This window comes from Babylonia areolata, chromosome 2 (assembly GCF_041734735.1).
Source record: "Babylonia areolata isolate BAREFJ2019XMU chromosome 2, ASM4173473v1, whole genome shotgun sequence".
NCBI lineage: Eukaryota > Metazoa > Mollusca > Gastropoda > Neogastropoda > Buccinidae > Babylonia > Babylonia areolata.
In genome coordinates, this window is record NC_134877.1 from 39,347,647 (window position 1) to 39,366,703 (window position 19,057).

A 19,057-nucleotide genomic window follows, 5' to 3' on the forward strand; every position below is an offset into this window, starting at 1 on the left:
CAAATGACTCTGTGTTTGTAAAGCACTTAGAGCTTGGTCTTTGACCAAGGACAGGCGCTATATAAGTATTCATATCACCATATCTCCATCTCTTCCTATACTCACTAGCATTTTATTCCCCTCCACAAGACCTTGAGTGATGGTCTGGATGCTAGCCATTCGGATGGGATGATAAACTGAGGTCTTGTGTGCAGCATGCACTATGTTCACATAAAATGATAAAAGAACCCACAGCATGAAAATGGTTGTCCTGGGCAAAATTCTGTAGAATATCCACTTTCATAGGAAAACAAATACATCTGCAGGCAGAAAAAAAAAAAAAAACAAGAAAAAAAGGGTAGCTGTCTCACTGAGGCAAAAAACTCTTCCTGAGGAGAGCAGCCTGAAACTCACATTAAGAAATCTTGTTGTGACAAAAGGGTAATACAATACAAGCTGGGTCACCCATATCATACACCCATATCGTTAAAGTCACATGTAGCAGCTGTCACATATCAAAATCCTGTCAGCTCCACACAGGCAAATGGTGGTGTGCTTCATGTGTGTGGCATACCACGAGTCAATGTGACCATTCAGTGTGAATGTCTTTTGCTGTTCAGCAGCTCAGTTTTGACTTTTGATTGGCATGACAAAAGTCTAGCAGATGTTTAGTTTTCATCTTAGTCAACTCAACTACCTTTGCTGCCCAGAACATGTTGTTAAGCGGTGTAACTGTCGTCTTCAGTGCTTTCCATACGATGGCTTTGTGAAATTAAGAATATTTCTTTATAGTGACACCACTGCACAACTGATTGGATGTGAATGTTTCATGGTGTAAGCAGGCCCTACCTAAACCAATACATGCATTTGTGCGTGCACACGCACATAATGACGTGTGCACATATACACACAGAGGACATACAACAAAAATCAATTATTGAAAAGCGACATACAATCCACAAAGGTCTGGAGGTGTTATCTGGTTTCAGAGTCAGCAGTTTTCTGTAGTCCTGAGAACCAAACTCATCTGTCTTGGTGCTGGAAACTTCCTCTTCATCCACATTGCGCAGGGCAGCTGCCGGCACTTCTGCACTCCAGACACAACAAATACCATCATTCTTAACTATGTTTCTGTCAGAAATTTAATTGTACATTTCAATCTAAAAATCTAGAATCACATGTCACGATATCAATAGTATGTTTCCAGTATTTAATTCTACACCGTCATTTATAGCCAGGTATTCTTGTATGGCAACATGACAACTGTAACTCTTGAATGCTTACTCAAGTTACTGTGAATCTTGAAAACCACATTCAGATACTATTTTGCATAATTTGAAAACCAAACAATGGTGGTATATCACTTTTATCAGTATGACTGTAAAGTGCTTTGAGCATGGTTCTTACTGAGGATAGGTACTATATATAAGTGCCCATTTCATCATCATCATCATCTTATCGTATTATGAACTGTGATGTTACAAGCAATGTGTACATGCTCTGTGTGTGTGTGTGTGTGTGTGTGCGTGTGTGTGTGAAAAACAAACTAACATGTTTACAGGAAAAGAAAAAAAAAAACAACAAAAAACGACGACAGGGGCCAGTTTTCGGAAGGTCATATTACAGAACACTGTGCTTGTATCATGTAATGATGCACAGTATTTCTTGATGGAGAGATGCAGTCAGCACTGTAGCCAATCACAAGCCGAAACATGAAATCAAACATGACTTGCCTTTGCTCAGTTCAGTGGGCTCCACAAGGTCTTCCTCTTCTTCTAGTTCAAATTCTTCTTCCTCCACTCGTGCTCTCTTTGACTTCCGGTCTTCTGCAATCCAAGAGAGTGATGATCAAGCAGCAGTTTCTTCCCCTCTAACAATTTTTTAGTTTAATGGATGTACAGCGTACATTGCGTATTACAACGTAATTGCAACATTCAGTCCATACATGACATGTTCTTGATAGCGTTGAACTTCTCCATTACACACATACACATTCCCCAGCTCCCTCCACACACCCACACACACCAGCACCCATGTCATACAAGATACGTTCCCACACACTGCCGCAGGAGCGGTGGAAAAAGGTTTCCGAGGCCATGGATGTGGTGTCTAGAATGTCTAATGAATTTGGGAAGGACCATACCCTGGTCCATTTTGAAGACATATGTACACTGTTGGTTTAGAAATGCCAATATTCGTTTGATTATTAATGGCCTGTGCTCTACCTTCCAGGTTAGACTTACAGTTGCTCCCTCTCTTTATTATGTTTCAATGAGGCGACCGAAGGCGTGATAGCCATGTACCTTTTGTTGCTTTTTTTAGGTGGTCTTTAACTTTAACCCCTATACTGCCTATAAGAAGAGATAACTTGTCAGTGCAAGCATGTAGTGATGTACACTTCGCTGCCACAATACTGTCATAACTTAACTTGTCATCGAAATATTCTGACTTTTGGTTTGCATTGAGTTCGTTGACAAAAATACTGGTTGCTTTAGCTAGGGGAATCTTTCTAGATTCTATTCATAGCTAGAAACCCCATCTACATCATGAGGCAGTCCTTTATTTGAACGTTTTGGTTGGGTTACTGCCACAGTGTTTGCCTGGCTCCTCTCCTCGCTCACTCAACAAAATGTCAGACCAAGACATGCTATGATGGTTGCATGAAATCAACCAAGATTGCTTTCCTTAGCTGATGCTCAGAAAGAATTGAAGTGTATGAAGGAGAAGACAGTGATGAACTTTTGCAGGACGATTTGATAGAAAATAAATGGAGCAATGAAGAGACTGGCCAAGATACGACTATCAGTGAGTGATGCCGACTTTACAGCTGTAGCAGATGAAAGTCAGAAAGTGACCAAATTTTTAGCAGGACAAAGTGTGAGCGATTTTCTTGGCACTCAGCCAGTGCGATCTGATCAGAACTGGATGAAGTGACCTGTGTGAGAGGGGTGAAGAGGAGGGGGGTGGAGACCGAGGGGGCGTGGCCCACATCCATATCATCACTTGGAGAGGTCACAATGCATTGTGTATATGCCTCTCTCTCTTTTTTAAAATTTTTTCTATTGTGGTTGTTCTATTACAATTTGTGTGTGCAGGTATTATCCATTTGTCCAGAAAATATGGTGTTTTAGTCCAAATTACCTGACTAATATTTGTAATGAACAAGTTGAAAATGTGACAAAAAACAAAACACTGATTTCAAAACAACAGCATGTCACTGAAAATAAATAAAATGGGAAACCATCGTGTGTTTTGTATTCTTTATTCATTTTCCTTTCAGGAAAAAAATATACTTTTATGGGTCTTTCTCCAATAACAAAGAGCACAGAATTTTTTGAAAATATTTTAATATCACAAGATAATTTATTGTCTTTAAATTAAGTTAGAGATGCTTGGTGTGGTGGCAGTTACATTCTATATAATACAAATACAGACGTACATAAGCCATTCAGCTGATTTGCATACACTCAGAAGCACACAACCTCAGCTGCATCAAATATCCAAGCACCCGCCATCAGTCTTCATTTGACACTCGTTATAAAAAATTACAAAAAACATGTAAAACGACCTTCGAATATAAAAAGTAGGTTCCAATAATAAATAAGCCCGTAAATCATGGAGAGTTTATAACATAGATGAATAATTAAATAATAAAATACATAAATAATGGCAACAACAATAACAATAATAGTAATAATAATAATGATGATGGTAATAACAATAATAATGATAACAGTAATAATAATAACAACAATGATACTACCACTGCCACTACTACAACCAACCACAATCACCACCACTACTACCAATAATAATAATGAATGAATGAATATAATGAAGACTCCTTGTCCTATACTAGAATTAGAAACTTGGCACACCCTGGGATTAAAATACAACACTAAATACCTAAGAACTAACAATAGTAATAAAACTGCAGTATTAAATTTAAAGCACACACACACACACACACCATTATCTAATCAATATACCCGTTCTATGGGAAAAAAAAACCCCTGGCAAATAGATTTCACTTAAATCTTATATTCCTGGCAGCGAAAGGGTTAAGATTTGAGATCGTCCCACATGCTGTTGGCCACTCGTTACGCTACCAGCAAGTCTGTCGACAATGTATCACACTATTATGCCATATGATATCCTCTTCTTTGCTCGCTCAAGACAAGATTAAAAAAAGAGTTCCAATATGTTTAGTATCATCATGCCATAACTTCGATACAATATTTTTTGCAAACCTTTCTTTTCCTTTTTACTGCCTCCCATATTGCGACTCGATGTGTAACGCCATCAACACGAAAATGAAACTGCTTCTCAAAGCATTGAGCTAAAATTATCTCGTGGCTGAAAGTGAACACTGAGTTTCCGTTTTACGACTTCCCCTACCCCACCTCCACCCACCCTCTCCCCCAATCAAAAAGAGTGAATGTAATTGTGTATATTATCAGCTGTTTGTCAACATTCAGGAAGCAAAGTCATCAACGTGTCCGAATCCTACTCCTCCATCCTTTCCACCTTTTCAAAAGAACAACAAAACAATCTCACATTTTACGACAACGTCACGGCAATCCGTTTCCGGTATCGTTTCGACCGGCTCAAACAAAAATAATTACAAGTTCTTATCAGTCTGCAAAGATTTTCAAGGTAAATATCCCTTTCTAGTCATATTTCTGCTTTATGAACTAAATCACATATGTATCACATAACTTTGTATTGATTTATACCACATAAAGTAGCGCCTAAGACAAAGTTTTAACCCTAAACTGTTGCAATCATGCTGCAGTGCTTTCACAGTGAATGTATGAATCGGTGAAACTTACAGGAAGTCGCACAGCCGACTCGGACTGTTACGGTCAGCCAATGAATCAGTGTGATGGTGTGAAGCTTATTTTGGATAATGTAGATTTGTTCTTTGAATACACATCATATGAATACTTTTCGGTTTGCATCAACAAGAAAGTTTGCTTCAACAGCAGTGTCAGAATGAATAACTGACGTCCGTATGGAGTTACTTCCCATGGCAGGTTTCAGTTTCAATTTCTCTAAGAGGCGTCATTGTGTTCGGACCAATCCATATACGCTACACTACAACTGCTAAGCAGATGCCTGACCAGCAGCATGACCTAACATTCTTGGTCAGGTTCATTGAGTCTGTTAGAATCATGGCATGTTGGTTTCCGGGAGTATGGATGGACGATAGCCACTGGAGGGCATGTGTCACAGCTTCAACTTCCATCGTTAGGCTGGAGGTTGTGACTTTGTAGGCAGCATTCTCTTCCCTAACTGTTTTTCCATTTTGTTTCGCAGTGAATCCCCAACCGGATTGGTCTTTGGTGACTGAGCCATCTGTGTATATGATGATGTCCTCTTCTTTACTGTTTTCTTCTATGAGTAGCTTCACTTCCGCATCAGTTTTGCCCTCTGGCCATTCCCGACAATGTCTTCCTAGAGTGGGGGAAATGGCTGTGTTGAATAGATGGTTGAGGTGTTCGGGGTTTTTCTCCCATTCTTTTGTTTCTTTCAGGTCTTGTAGTCGGCATACTAGCTGGATTGTGTCTTCTGCTTGCCCCATCCATGATCTTCCTCGCCCTAGACGGCTGCCTTTTGGTTCTTTGACTGCGTCATGCAGTGGGTTTTGAGGGTTTTCTAATGCTTTGAAGTAGGTCTTGACCTGTTCTAACTTGTTTCTGGCCTGCACTGAAGGAAGGTCAAGCAGGTATCGCATGGTTTCTGTGGGCGTGTCTTTTGTTGTTCCAAGGATCAGCCTCATAGCTTCATTTTGTACTCTTTCTAATTTTAGGAGGTTGCTTTGAGACGGTGTTGTTAGCCCAAGTCCGTAGTCGATCACACTGAGGACGAGTGATTGGTATAGCAGGAAGAGGTGGCGTTGTTCAATACCTTTGGTTGCCATTGCCTTTAAGACTGAAAGGCCTTTTTTGCATTTGAGAACAGTATTTTCCGTATGTTTTCTGAAGGTCAGCATCCTGTCGAAGTGTATTCCTAGGTAGCGTAGGCATTCAGTTTTCTCGATCTGAATCCCATCGAATGACACAGAAGGTGGTGCTTTGCTCGCGGTTCTGTTGTTCAGAGTGCACAGCAACGTTTGGGCTTTCGCTGGGTTGATGGAAGATCCTGTGTCTTTGCACCATTGAGCAATATTGTTTAGTTGTTTCTGGACGGCTTTGGTTCTTTCCTGAGCATCTTTCGAAGTTTTGAAGACCAGGCCATCATCCGCAAGAGTAAGCACCCGAGCTATTCCATTGTTGTTTAAGTCTGCAAGGCCCTTCGTGTAGACATTGTAGAGGACAGGAGAGAGCGGAGACCCTTGTGGCAGTCCCATGGATAGTTTAGAAGGTGCAGACATCCAATCTCCGAGGCGTAGGACGACGGTTCTTTCCTGAAGCGCTGCTGCTATCCATCTTGAACCTCATACAGAAAATTGAAAACGGAATGGGAAGCCCAGAGTGGCATAAGGCAATGCGCAACTTTCAGATAAAAAAAATCACATGGTCATACTGCCCGGGACATGCAGGAGTTAAGGGAAATGAGCGAGCTGACAGACTTGCTGGTAACGCAACACCAACGAGCGGCCTACATCTAGGAAAATCGGAAATCCTCAGAAAAGTCAAAGAATATCAAAAAGAACAGGTACAAGGCCATCACACCATCGATCGCCTCAAAGAAATAAAAGCAGAGAGCGGGAGCGGCCGTAAGTCTAACATGAAAGGTAGAGCACGATGCTTTGCAAATCAAACAAATATCGGCATCATTTCCAAACCAACATTGCGCAAATTTCTTCAAAACGGAACAGAGTCTCTGTGGGCTTTTCCAAATACAATAGACTGAGCAACACACTAGACGCCACGTTCTTGGCATCAGAGATCTTTTCCCATCCCTCTTGTGGCCAGTCAGTGGCAGCCTCTGTGCGTGTGTGTATGTGTGTGTTTGTGTGTATGTGTGAGTCGATGTTTTTGAGTGCGTTTGTGCATGCGTGAGAGTGTAAGTGTACACAAGTGTCAGGAGAGTTCTGTGCATGTGTGTGTGTGTGTGTGTGTGTGTGTGTGTGTGTTGTGTGTGTGTGTGTGTGAGGGGGAGGTGGGGGTGCAGGGAGGAGGTGAGATAGAGGATGAGGTATGTGAGTGTATGCATGCCTACACTGTGGGAGCATCAGGATATTTGAACGTATATATTATATATATATCTTTGTATATATGTGTGTGGGGTTGGGGGTGGGAGATATGGACGTGTGTGTGTGTGTGCTTGTACAAGTAAGTGTTCATCTGTGTGTGTGAGTGTGTGTGCGTGTTTGTGTGTGTGTGTGTGTGTGTGTGGGTGCGTGTGCCGTGGAAGCTGCGATACATAGACTAGAAACTTTGAGTGTGTGGAGGAGGGGGTAGAGGAGGTGCAGGGAAATTTGTGGTGTGTGTGTGTGTGTGTGTGTGTGTGTGTGTTGGAGCTCATGTGCGTTTATATGTATTTGACTGTGCTTTCATATCTATGAAACTGCGTTTTTGGGGCATATCTGTTGTGCATGTGTGGGTGTATGTGTGAATGTGTGTCTTCATGTTTTATATTTATTTGCTTATTTATCATCATTGTTGTCTTATTTATTTAATTATTTATTTATTTATTATTATTATTATTATTATTTTATCATTATTTTCATTACTACTATCTTTTTTTTTTTTTTCCCATTCATAATTATTATTTATTTATTTATGTATGTACGCTTCTCTCTCTCTCTCTCTCTCTCTATATATATATATATATATATATATATATTATATATATATATATATATACACATACCTTTTTTACCTTTTTTTTTTTTTTTTTTTTTTTTTTTTCTCAAGGCCTGACTAAGCGCGTTGGGTTACGCTGCTGGTCAGGCATCTGCTTGGCAGATGTGGTGTAGCGTATATGGATTTGTCCGAACGCAGTGACGCCTCCTTGAGCTACTGATACTGATACTGATCTTGGTCAGGCCTTGAGTGCGTGCATATGATGGTATATATTTGTTTGCCTATCACTAGTATCAGTATCAGAGTGGATTTCAGCTACAAAATTTTGCCAGAGAACAACATTCCTCTTGCAATGGGTTCTTTTTCAGTACACCAGGTCATCTGGTGCCTGCAGCACATGGGACATTGCTTTATTATTGTACCCACTTATCCAGACCAAGACCTGAACATTGTTTAATTGTTATTAAGATTCACGCCATAAGCCAACATTCAGGCCACATGCCTTCCAGTCAAACTGTATGAATATCAGAGTACTAAAATTTGAACTGTTCAATTAACATTATCTATCAATGAATCATGTACAAAATAAGTTGAAATCTAGCTATGATAAACTCTGATTATAGATGTAACATTACTGCTTGTGATTCAGCAAATTAACTGTTGCAGAATGACTATGAGAATACAAAGTATTAATTATTTACATAAAATTGATTTTCTGTTTCTAAGAAATGATCTCTGCAGTTGCAGGAATCACATTTGTTGTTTGCGGGGAAGGATGATGGTGAATATAGCTTTTCCTTTTTTCAAAGTCTTACGCACACAGATATCATGTGTACATCTGTGGTACTGTAAGTGTAACGGTGTGCTCATTATGCACCAGTTGCAGTCAATTCGACATTAAAACAGTGAATAACATTCAGACTATGAAATAAAATGTTTGTGATTTCAATACTTGAACACAAAATGCTCAAGCATTTTTTCAATGCCATATTCTGTTGACTGATGAGACAATGAAACTGTTATGATCAAATGCAAATCAGAAATCATTATTCGTGTTCATCATGACAAAACACAAAAACAGCAACCTTACATGGTGACAAGTTCATCAAATCAACCCTCGACTGTATCATAATGTGTAAGAATGATTTCAGCACCTCTGGGGTTCACAAAGGCTGAAGAGACAAAGTGTTCAGGTCGCACATGTTTGTTTCTTTTTTCTGTCTGTCGATCGCCTTTGGCATTTCTTGCATTTGGGATGAAACTGAAAGTTAGATTCGCATGCACAATATCCAGGATGGCCATGGAACTCTCCAGGGGTCTGTTCTATTTTCAGGATTTTGTCATATGTTTTTTCAACCAGTACACCTTGTATCATGTTCTATGACATGTACTTCTGTAGCATGGTCTGTGGTGTGTTATTTTAGTCTATCAACTTTTACTAGTTTTAGGATTTTCTGTGTTGTTTTATTTTTAATGTAGGATATTTGTAGTTTTGATGAAAAAACAACAAAAAGATTTTGTACGATATGTAGTATATTATTACACAATGACCTGAAGTGTGCATGCCCAGCAACCTCGCAACGAAGCAGAGGCATGCCCCATTTTACATAATAGTGGCATAGGCCCATCGATGTGATTCTGACCAATTGAAGCCCTGCACCAGATCTTCCTATTTGTGAAGCCAGGAAAGAATTATTTGGTAGTCCTGTCAGAAAGTGAAAATGGAATGAAACTTACAAAATAATGTAAATTCAGAACTTTATAAACCTTTACTCTAGCTATTGCTAAATCATAACTTAGCAAAAGCTGCTAATAGAAAACAGTGTTTATGTGAAATGAGTGTGTTTATGTATCTTGTTTTACTTTATTTTGAATTATTTTCCCTTAAGGCCTGACAAAGTGCATTGGGTTTCGTTGCTGGTCAGGCATCTGCTTAGTAGATGTGTAGCATACATGGATTTGTTTGAAAGCAGTGATGGCTCCTTGAGCAACTGAACTGACCAAAACTGAATTAACAGAACCTGTCCTGATGATATGACCTTTTTTTACAGATTTTTTTTTTTCTTAAAAAAAAATTATAATAACTTTGGTAGACTTGAGTTAATCAAACTTCAAACTGATTACAGATGGCAGTGCCAGCAGGGAAAACTCCCATCAGCTACCTGCAGGAGTACTGCACTAAGCGAGGGCTTACACCACAGTATGATCTCTTGGCCAATGAAGGGGCTGTCCATGAACCAACCTTCCTGATGAGGGTCACTGTTGGTGACACTGTGGCCAATGGAAAAGGTTTGTAGATTTCTGCGGACAGGGTCACAGTAAGAGTTTCCTCATTGTTCAGTTTGCAGCCATCCTTAGGTAAAAATCACAGTCCTCTATACATCATGGCACAGTTCTTTTTGTTTGAATTATGTCAGAACTAGATGTGTGTTGGTGTGCAACAGTGCATACATCTATATTGCAATTTTTGTTTGTATTTGTATAAAAAAAATTTTTTTAAAAGGGGAGTTTTGTAAGTTTTATGGATCTGCAAATTACGAAATATCCAATCTTCGGTTGACTTGAATTCTACCAAATCATTTTTCGTTTTTCTTTTTTTTCTTTTTCTTTTTCTTTTTTTTCTTTTTTTTTTTCTTCTTTTTTTTTTTTTTTGCTCTCGCCAATGAAAAAGAATTCTGCTTACATTGTCATGGTTATGATATTCACACATGTATTTACATTCACAGCCTGATGATATTCTCACTTCTGACAAGAATATATAAAAATATGCACATTCACACTACACACACGTGCACAAGTGTACCCGCATGTAGACCCATATCCCTGCACATTTCCCTTTTCAGTTAGAATATGATACTGCTGCTCTGGCTCAAAGGAAATAAAAAGATAACACTTAAATTAAGATGCTGATTTAAAAAAAACGTTCACTGTTAATGTTATTTCCAAGCTTTATATATTATACTCCAAATACACATCAATATTTCATGGATTGGTTCAGGGTCCAGCAAGAAGAAAGCCAAACACTGTGCTGCCCAGGCAGCACTCAACGTCCTGCTTGGGATAGAGAATAACCAACCTGCTGAAAATGAGGGGTGAGCTCTTGACTGCCATGGATAGCTTTTTTCTGTCATGTTCTCTGGTTTAGTGTTGGTCTGTTAAAAAGTGTTTGCATAGCTTGTGTATTCATTGACTCTGATGCATTTGGGTTTATTCTTTGGCCTATTTTTTTACTACGTTAGGTTATTACTATTGATCTGCTGGGTTCCTTTCTAGTGATCTGTCTTTTCTCTCAGTGTGTGGGCCTTATGGCTCAGCAGACATGACTGAATTTGATTCATACATAAAATGATAAATATATCCCTGCTTATTAGCCACTTAGGGAACACATAGTTGGAGTTGTTCCATAGACTGAGATTGAAAGTAACCAAAACTCTTGATCAATATTTGGAACAATTTTGTCATTATGTGTGTGAATTAAAGTATTGATTATACTTTGTGATGATGATGACAAAAATCATACTTGAGTTGTTGTGTTTGGATCAGAGGAAAGGAGAACAACGGCGGGGAAGATGGTGTGGGCAACCCCATCGGAGAGCTCCAAGAGTTCACACAGAAGAAGCTGATGAAGCCCCCAATCTATGAGTTCAGCAATGAGCAGGGCCCGCCTCACAACCGGGAGTTTGTCTGTACAATCAAGTTGGGCAAGTTTGTAGAGACAGGTGAGTGTATTGTATGTCTGTGTGTATTTATTGGGAGTGTGGGTGACTGGTGAGGGGCTTGGGGGCATGGTATGGGGGGCCGGGCATGTGCAACTTTTACTTCAGTTTTTGTCACTATGAATGTTATGAACTGAAATTCTTGCAGCAGTTAAGACCATTTTTATTGTTAAATTATTTGTTTGACAGGTGTCGATTCCAGTGTGATGAACACATAAAGTCTGATAAGTTTTACCTGTCAAAAATAAATGAAGTGAGACAGAAACGTTGGTAGAAAATTCTGTTGAGATGTGTTATTCAAGGATTGCCTTATTTAACAACTTTTAGATTTATTATTAACTTAAGTTATGTTGAGAAGCTTGCATCTCTGAACAAACTTTGCTTGTTTGCTGGAAATGTTTCCCTAATTTGACATGTAACTTTAATCAGTAAACATTATACTGTGACTGTGAGAAATGCAACAGGTGAATAGTACACAGAAATGATAAGGGTCTTCAGAACCTCTCATTTAATCATGAGTTTTGTTTATGTCACAGGCTCGGGTCGTTCCAAGAAGGCAGCCAAGCGTAATGCAGCTGCCAAAATGATGGACCACATCAAGAACGTGTCTGGTGCAGAAGGGGATCAGGCCCCAAAAGTGGAGGAATCGGATGAGGAGGAGGAGATACCCTTGGTACGATGACTGTGTTGCTTTGTCCTCTTGCTGTAGGGGTGGTTGGGTGTTGAACCTGGTTGGATGGTCAGTGTAAACTGTCTAGGTTTTCACTTCTCTTCACTTGTTTTGCTTGCTTGATTAAGAAGAAATCTCTTTACCATTCTGGTCATCAGTCCCCCTTTTCCAGTTTGAAACAAGTAGGTTTTCTTTACACACCAGGGACGAGCTAAGTTGTGACAGACGTTATTTAAAATTTAAACACCTTCAAAAAATACTCTGAGAGCTCCTATTATTTGTTATGGCCTATTGTGATGCACTGATTACTGTACAGCATTCATTTTTTTCATTACCCATTTCAAAAGTGAAGCATACCTACAGTCCATAATAAATTGTACTTCTTGGCGGACAGGGGTTTGAGAACAAGGGTACATACACTGCTCTGAAAAACAAGAAGCGGGGAGCATCCACCATCCCGGAGCAGTCCAGAGAGCTACAGTTGTTCTATGAGAACATCATGCAGCAAACTGGCAAGCAGCTGAACAACACCGGTGCTGGTGCTCCTGCCTCCAACTTCTGCCAGATGCTGCAGGAAATTGCTGAGGTCCGGCGCTTTGAGGTCACCTGCTATGACATCTCGGAGAACACTGTGACAGGTTGGGAAGGAATTGCTTTCTCAAATACATGCAAGCCCCTCCCCACGTCCAGTCCCTCACCACTCTCCATACCCATTGTATGAGTGTGTATGTGTTTGTTGAAATGAATGAATGAATGAATGCCTACTTATCTAAATCACCTCATGAATGGACAAAAAAACCAGTGATAAGAATAGAATGCGTCTTACATATTTAAGTGTGTACATACACGCTTAACATGCATACGAGATCACAGACATACAAACACACATCATTACAGTGTTCTTTTTCATCAAAAAGTCCTTCAACCCAGCATGTACATTTCAGATATGACAGTTTTCTTATGGATAATGTAAACTTTCTTGTAAACTAGCGAAGCTGTCAAGTCACTTGTGTCAAAAACAGCAGGAGTCAAACTGCTGTTTGCAGAAAAAAATCTACTGGTGATGGAACCAGATGCCTGTTTTGATGGGCACTATTGTCTTGGTGACGTCACTTTCATTGAAAGGACTGTGCAGATTTTTTGCCAAGACCACAGAAAATGGGAAGGCTGACAGTTTCTTTGGTTTCAAGTCTTTCTTAATTCCTTTTTACACACCAGAGTGAGTTTGGCTGGCATCTGGCTGGCTGTTTAAGACTATTGGAATTATTCTACCACCTCTGTAAATCAATTAACATAAATTTTCGGCCTACAAGGTACTACACTGCATAAGACGCACCTCCTGAATTTGAGGGAAAAAGTTATTTTGAATTTATATGAGGCGCAAACATCTGATAAACCACACCTGCCGTAAAGTGAAAGCCCTCCATTTACTCTCTGCTAACAGCGGATGTTATTTTCCAAGTAGTGACGTCATCTTCGGAAAACTGGATTGGGATCTGACTTTTTTTTGTCTGCTTGTTGACTTGGCTCTGATACTCCATTTGTCTGCTCTGTTATTTGCTGCTTACTTATTTTTTAATACAATTTTACAGCCTTCAGTTGAATATACACTGTTGTAGAGCCCTTATTCTTTAGTTTGTCCAATCAGAATCCAGTCTGCTAGCCCTGCTTTTCAAACCCATCCGCCATTTTGCTTTGCGTTCTGCTTTTGAAAAACAATCAGTTCACTTCTGATTACTTTGACACCATGAATTGATTTATTCCCAACTCAGACTGCTCATTTTTCATGGCCTAAGGGCAAACTGTGGTCACGTTCAATTGAAATATTTTGGAATGTGTGATTCAGTTTCAATTTGATTCGATGGTGAACATGAACCCATGTTGATTCGGACAGTGGTAAGATGTTGCTGTGTGATCATGACCTTTTCAATGATGTTGTCATATATTGGGATTTTTGTGTCAAGTGGCCCAACGTGGTTGTCAGAATTTAGATAGGGCGCATACAGCCAATAAGATGCAGGGGTCAGATATGAGTAAAAAAAAAAATAATAAAAAAATAAAAAGTAGCGCCTTATAGGCCAAAAATTATGGCAATCACTTTACTGAGCCAACAATGACAATTTGCAACAGCTGCAAGTTGTTACCTCCCTTTCCCTACAGTGGCAAGAACTGACCTTTGCTAGTTCTGTATCAAGGAAATAATAACTAAACCTTTCAAAGTTCCAGTCACTGGATTTAGCTCATTATTCTGCCTTAGAAGGTTATTTCAGAACATTTGGTTCATTAATGTACAAGACATGTACACAAACAAACATGCACGCATACACACATGCATGCATGCACACACACATACACGCACACTGCCTTCTTTCTTTTTTCTTTTCTTTTCCTTTAACATTCTCTCTTCTTTCTCGCTCTCTATCTCTCTCTCTCGTCTCTCTCTCTCTCTCTCTCTCTCTCTCTCTTTCCCCACCATCCATTTCCATCCTGCCCCATCTCTTTTTATTTTTCGTTTTTTGTTTGTTTCCCTATCTAATATCTTTTCAAGTGGAAAGTTTCAGTTGAAGACTGCTATACATTGCCGCCTCACTCACAGTAACAACAAAGTGATTCACACTCAGTAATCCTTTATCTGTGTCACTTCTTCAGATTCTTTTCCAAGTGTGACCTGCTGATTCTTAAACCTGATAATGACCTTCTCGAATGTACAGGCCAGTTCCAGACGCTGATCAAGCTGACCACAAACCCTGTGGCTGTCTGCCATGGTTCAGGCTCATCCATGGAAGACTCGCGAGCCAACGCAGCCCACAATGCCCTCCAGTATCTGCGCATCATGTCCAAATAACCAGGGCACCCAGGAAATGCCATAGTCTCACATCACGCAAATAGTGGATTGCAGGCAGTGTTCCATCATGCATGAAAGGAACTAGCTCTTTGAGTATTCTTCATCAGTTCAGGAATTAAAGAAATTGAGAATATGAAAAGTGAAAGAGACAATAAGAGGATTATAGTGTGTTGAGGTAAAAGCCAGATTTTGCCATGTAAAAAAAAAACAAAAAAAAACAAGATCGTGAAAGTACAGATTCCTCATTCTTCCTGAACTTTAAATCTTTCTGTCAGTTACTAAGTTTTTATGTGTGGAGAGAGGAAAAAAAAACTTGGAAATTTTAATCATAAATTTAAATGAAATAAAAGTAAAATTCTGACATTCAGACAGGACACCACATTATGAACTAGATTAGGTATCACATGTAACACCAACAGCGCTGTAAAGATCGAGTAAACTGTCATGAACTGGTGAAAAAAGTATTTGGCAACAGTGTGGAAAGAAAGTACTCTACAGTGTTTAATTTGCACTCTGTTGCTCAAAGTGATGAAAGAAATGGAGTAAAAGAATAAAAAGCTTGGACTTAGGAATGCTTTCATGCTGCTGTGAAGATACCATCTTGTGGACAAGGCTGTAAAGAAGGGTGCTATTTCGTGCTTGTGAAATTATGTAATATCCTGGGGGGATATTGTTTCATGTTCTCCTTGTTTTGTTTGAATAGCGTAAACTTGATTCAGTGTTTGGTAAATTTTAGTAAGCAACACATTTTAAAATCCTTTCTTGTTTATCTCTAGTTTTATCAGTTCAGGGTGTGTCAGTGTGTGGGCATGTGTTTTATATTCCTTTGAGTGGGGTGTTGGCTTTTGTTTTTAAGTTGCATATATATGTTGTCATAGGTAATGCAGTGTGGGCTGCATACATTGCATGTTACATGGTGCTGACATTGCCAGGATGTATCGCAGTCATGTGTTCCAAGATTGTTGTAAATAGTGTGAAACTGAGCTTTTGCTATGCATGATGTATGATGGCCTATTATGTGCATTGTCCTTGGGGTTGTAGGAATGAAGCAAAGGTCAGATTTACCTAAAATGAACAAATTCCTTCAAAGTAGTCCCCTCTACAAGTTACACTCAAAGGCACCTCAGCTGCTTTCCAAATATCTTGATATTCTGATGGAAACAAGGCATGGAGCATTGAAGACACTACTTTTGACAGATGTTGGACTCAGTAAAATGTCCATCCTGCCAACTTCTGCTTCATTGATTGAAATAAGCAAAAGTTGCATTTGACCATGTCATGACTTATCAAGGTGGATTGTACTGACTTTCCCTTGTGTGGATTTGCAGTCATAAGTTAGAATTTTCTATGACAGTACAAGTGACGACAGGTGGTGGCTGGTCATCTACAGACTTGACGACTGCACAGAACCGTTACCACATAGTAATGAGCAGTGAGAGTAGGTTTCTCAGGCAGAACATCAGCAGTGACAGGGCCACTGCTATTGAAAATAAATGAGAACAGTCCCTTCCAGCTTTGAAAACTTGTCCGCAGAACAACTGGTCAATCTGCATCAAATGACATTTTGTCAGAGTTATACATATGTTTGGGACACAAAATGGTATCCAAGCCTCATCATCTGTGATCACATCTCACAGGCATTTGGATTTGGGGCCATCTGGTTAAGGGTCTTGCTTGCTTCTTGGATAGAAATGTTATGAGGGTTATTCCACCAGTCCTTAAACAAAAGCAATGTTGGATCATTCATGTCAGGTCAGGTAATTATTTTCATGATCAGTCCACCTTTACAACACAATCTGTCTGCAGACTGTCTGATAAGACACACAAGTGCTCCTATAAGTTGCTTCCATATCATGAATTGTCATTGGTTCATCACAGTTCTTCCATCTGGTAAAGATATTGAATCCAATTTGCCCATTTCTTGGATGCGTTTTCCATATTTCATTTTCTTGATGATTTCTGGAAATCAGTGTCATGACACCATTGTGAAATCATACTTGCTGAGGGAGTAATGCTGTAATGTTTGGGTATGTATTTTTTATACAAGTAGTGACCATAAAATAGCATTCAGCAAACCTTTGGACATTACATAATGATGGGCCTTCATGGAGTGCATGGACATACATGGCAGTGGACAATGAAAATAGATGAGGAGAGATTAAGCTACTGAATGAAATACATGTGAGTGAATGTGTCAGTTGTTTTTTGTTGTTTTTTTCCTGTCTAGTATCACCAGTGGTGATGAGACATTAGATATAACTACTGAAGTACTCACAGGATATTGTGTCTTGATACCTTTTTTTTTTTTTTTTTTTTTTGAAGTATGGTTATTGATTAGTCACTGATCTTCATGATGCTGTTATTTTCATTGTGTGTGGGGGGAGAGGGGTTGTTATTTATTTTCAGTGGTGAGGAAATAAGACAATCTCACTTAGAACTTCCCTCTAATTCCCTGGAAAATAAGTGATCTGTACTTATGGTGTGTTTTTTTTCTTCTTGATAATTTCATGTGCAGTATTGTTTTAATAATATTATGTTTTTGTTCTAGACTTCTGAACTTTTCTTATTTTTAAATCCTATTCACTGATTTACAAAACATAAGGTTTAGTTTATCTCTGTTTCTACTAGTTTTAGCCACATCTTTTTTTCTGCTGAATTTAAACTTGGGAAAGCTATTCAAAATTAAAAAAAAAACAAGTTATATACTGATCATCTGCTCATTTCCACTGTCTTCTCTTTTTAGACCACATATTTTAAATCCCAGATAGGAATGGTTTTCTTTGATATTTTAATGCTATGTGAACAAGTAATATCTTTTTCACAGCCCAAGTTTGTGACGCATAAATTGACACAATAGGATTTTGAGATGGTAGATCTGGGTGAATAGTTGAAAAGTTAGATGAAAGGACATGTTTGTCTTGGATGTAATTTCGATACTTGTCAGTCCAGACCCAGTTTGGGGATCTTAGAACCAGCCACATGTGTCGAACATGTCATTCATTTATGGTACATTATATACCGAATCATCAAAATATTTGCAGTGATAGGTGCCAACACATGTACATATTCACTTTCCTATGCACACTTGCTTGTGCATACTAATGCATTTGCACATGCATATTGTGCCAAAAGTGCACTTGCACAAAAGCAATCATCCAAGTGCCCTCACTCCATTTTTCTCTGTCACACTACACACATACACACAGACGTCACATACATATATACACACTGTAAAGTAAGAAATTATTTTTCACATGAATGTAAAATTTCTGGATAACACTTGATATGATTGAATGCATGACAAGTGTGACCCTTGTTTATTTATTTATTATTTTTTCCAGTGTTGAAGAATGCCACATGTGGTTATGTGATAGTCATCTGCCACCTTTTCCAAACTGTTTCACCTGTACAATTTGTAAATATTGAATGATGTTTTGAATTGCTTCGTGTTGCTTTGATCCCAACCATATCTTGTAGCACTGGAATAAAACACACAGCTGTTGACCATTTATTCCCATCTAATGTGTCAGACGCATTTTCAATGCATTATTCATTATGTGTTTTGAAGAGTCAGCATCAAAAATGTAATGTATTTTTTCTGAATGAATGGCAGCATATTTGTGCAGTATTTATATAGGCTGCCTTCCAAAAGAAACAGAATTTGTACAAAGAACAGCCTCCAGATTGTACTTCTAATTTAATATTTAAATTTAAGGCAGGGTGCAAGGTTTGGGAAGTGAGGTGGGGGTGTAATCCCAGTATTAAGGATAATATAGTGAAAAAGAAGTGCAATATAAATTTGAAACGATAATAAAACTCTAGGTTGATCAATTATTTCTGGGAATCTGGGCGCTGAAAACGGTTTTTACTTCAAAAACCTGTTTCTTTTGGAAGATAGTTTGTTCATACTTGTCTGAAGTTGTGACTATTCATGTCTTGGTTTGTGATGTTTGGAAGCTTTTTGAACAGAAATAAATGTGTGATGAAGCAAAGCTGTATTGTGTATGCTGATCATTTTCTTCTCTCATTTTTCTCATTCTGTGAATTTTACCTTGTTCAAAGTAATCAGCTTCATGGAAAGTATTATGTGTAA

The 19,057-nt window shown here is 38.9% G+C and overlaps 2 protein-coding genes across 2 annotated transcripts in view; one reads left to right on the forward strand and one right to left on the reverse strand.

Moving 5' to 3' along the window:
* Positions 1–4,351, reverse strand: part of LOC143279438 (general transcription and DNA repair factor IIH helicase/translocase subunit XPB-like) — a 30,140-nt gene extending 25,789 nt beyond the window's left edge. Inside the window, exons 1-3 of the mRNA XM_076583481.1 lie at positions 4,230–4,351; positions 1,713–1,805; positions 933–1,066 (exon numbers count right to left, since the gene is read on the reverse strand). Coding sequence (XP_076439596.1) covers positions 933–1,066; positions 1,713–1,805; positions 4,230–4,257 — 255 coding nt within the window. The 5' untranslated portion in view covers positions 4,258–4,351. The remainder of the gene's footprint in view (positions 1–932; positions 1,067–1,712; positions 1,806–4,229) is intronic.
* A 206-nt stretch (positions 4,352–4,557) lies between these two features.
* LOC143301115 (RISC-loading complex subunit tarbp2-like) lies at positions 4,558–18,981 on the forward strand. The gene is made up of 7 exons (XM_076615169.1): positions 4,558–4,635; positions 9,860–10,022; positions 10,732–10,825; positions 11,277–11,452; positions 11,986–12,122; positions 12,514–12,757; positions 14,831–18,981. The coding sequence occupies exons 2-7, from the start codon at positions 9,860–9,862 to the stop codon at positions 14,962–14,964; spliced, it is 948 nt and encodes a 315-aa protein (XP_076471284.1). The 5' UTR covers positions 4,558–4,635; the 3' UTR covers positions 14,965–18,981.
* The last annotated feature ends 76 nt before the right edge of the window (positions 18,982–19,057 follow it).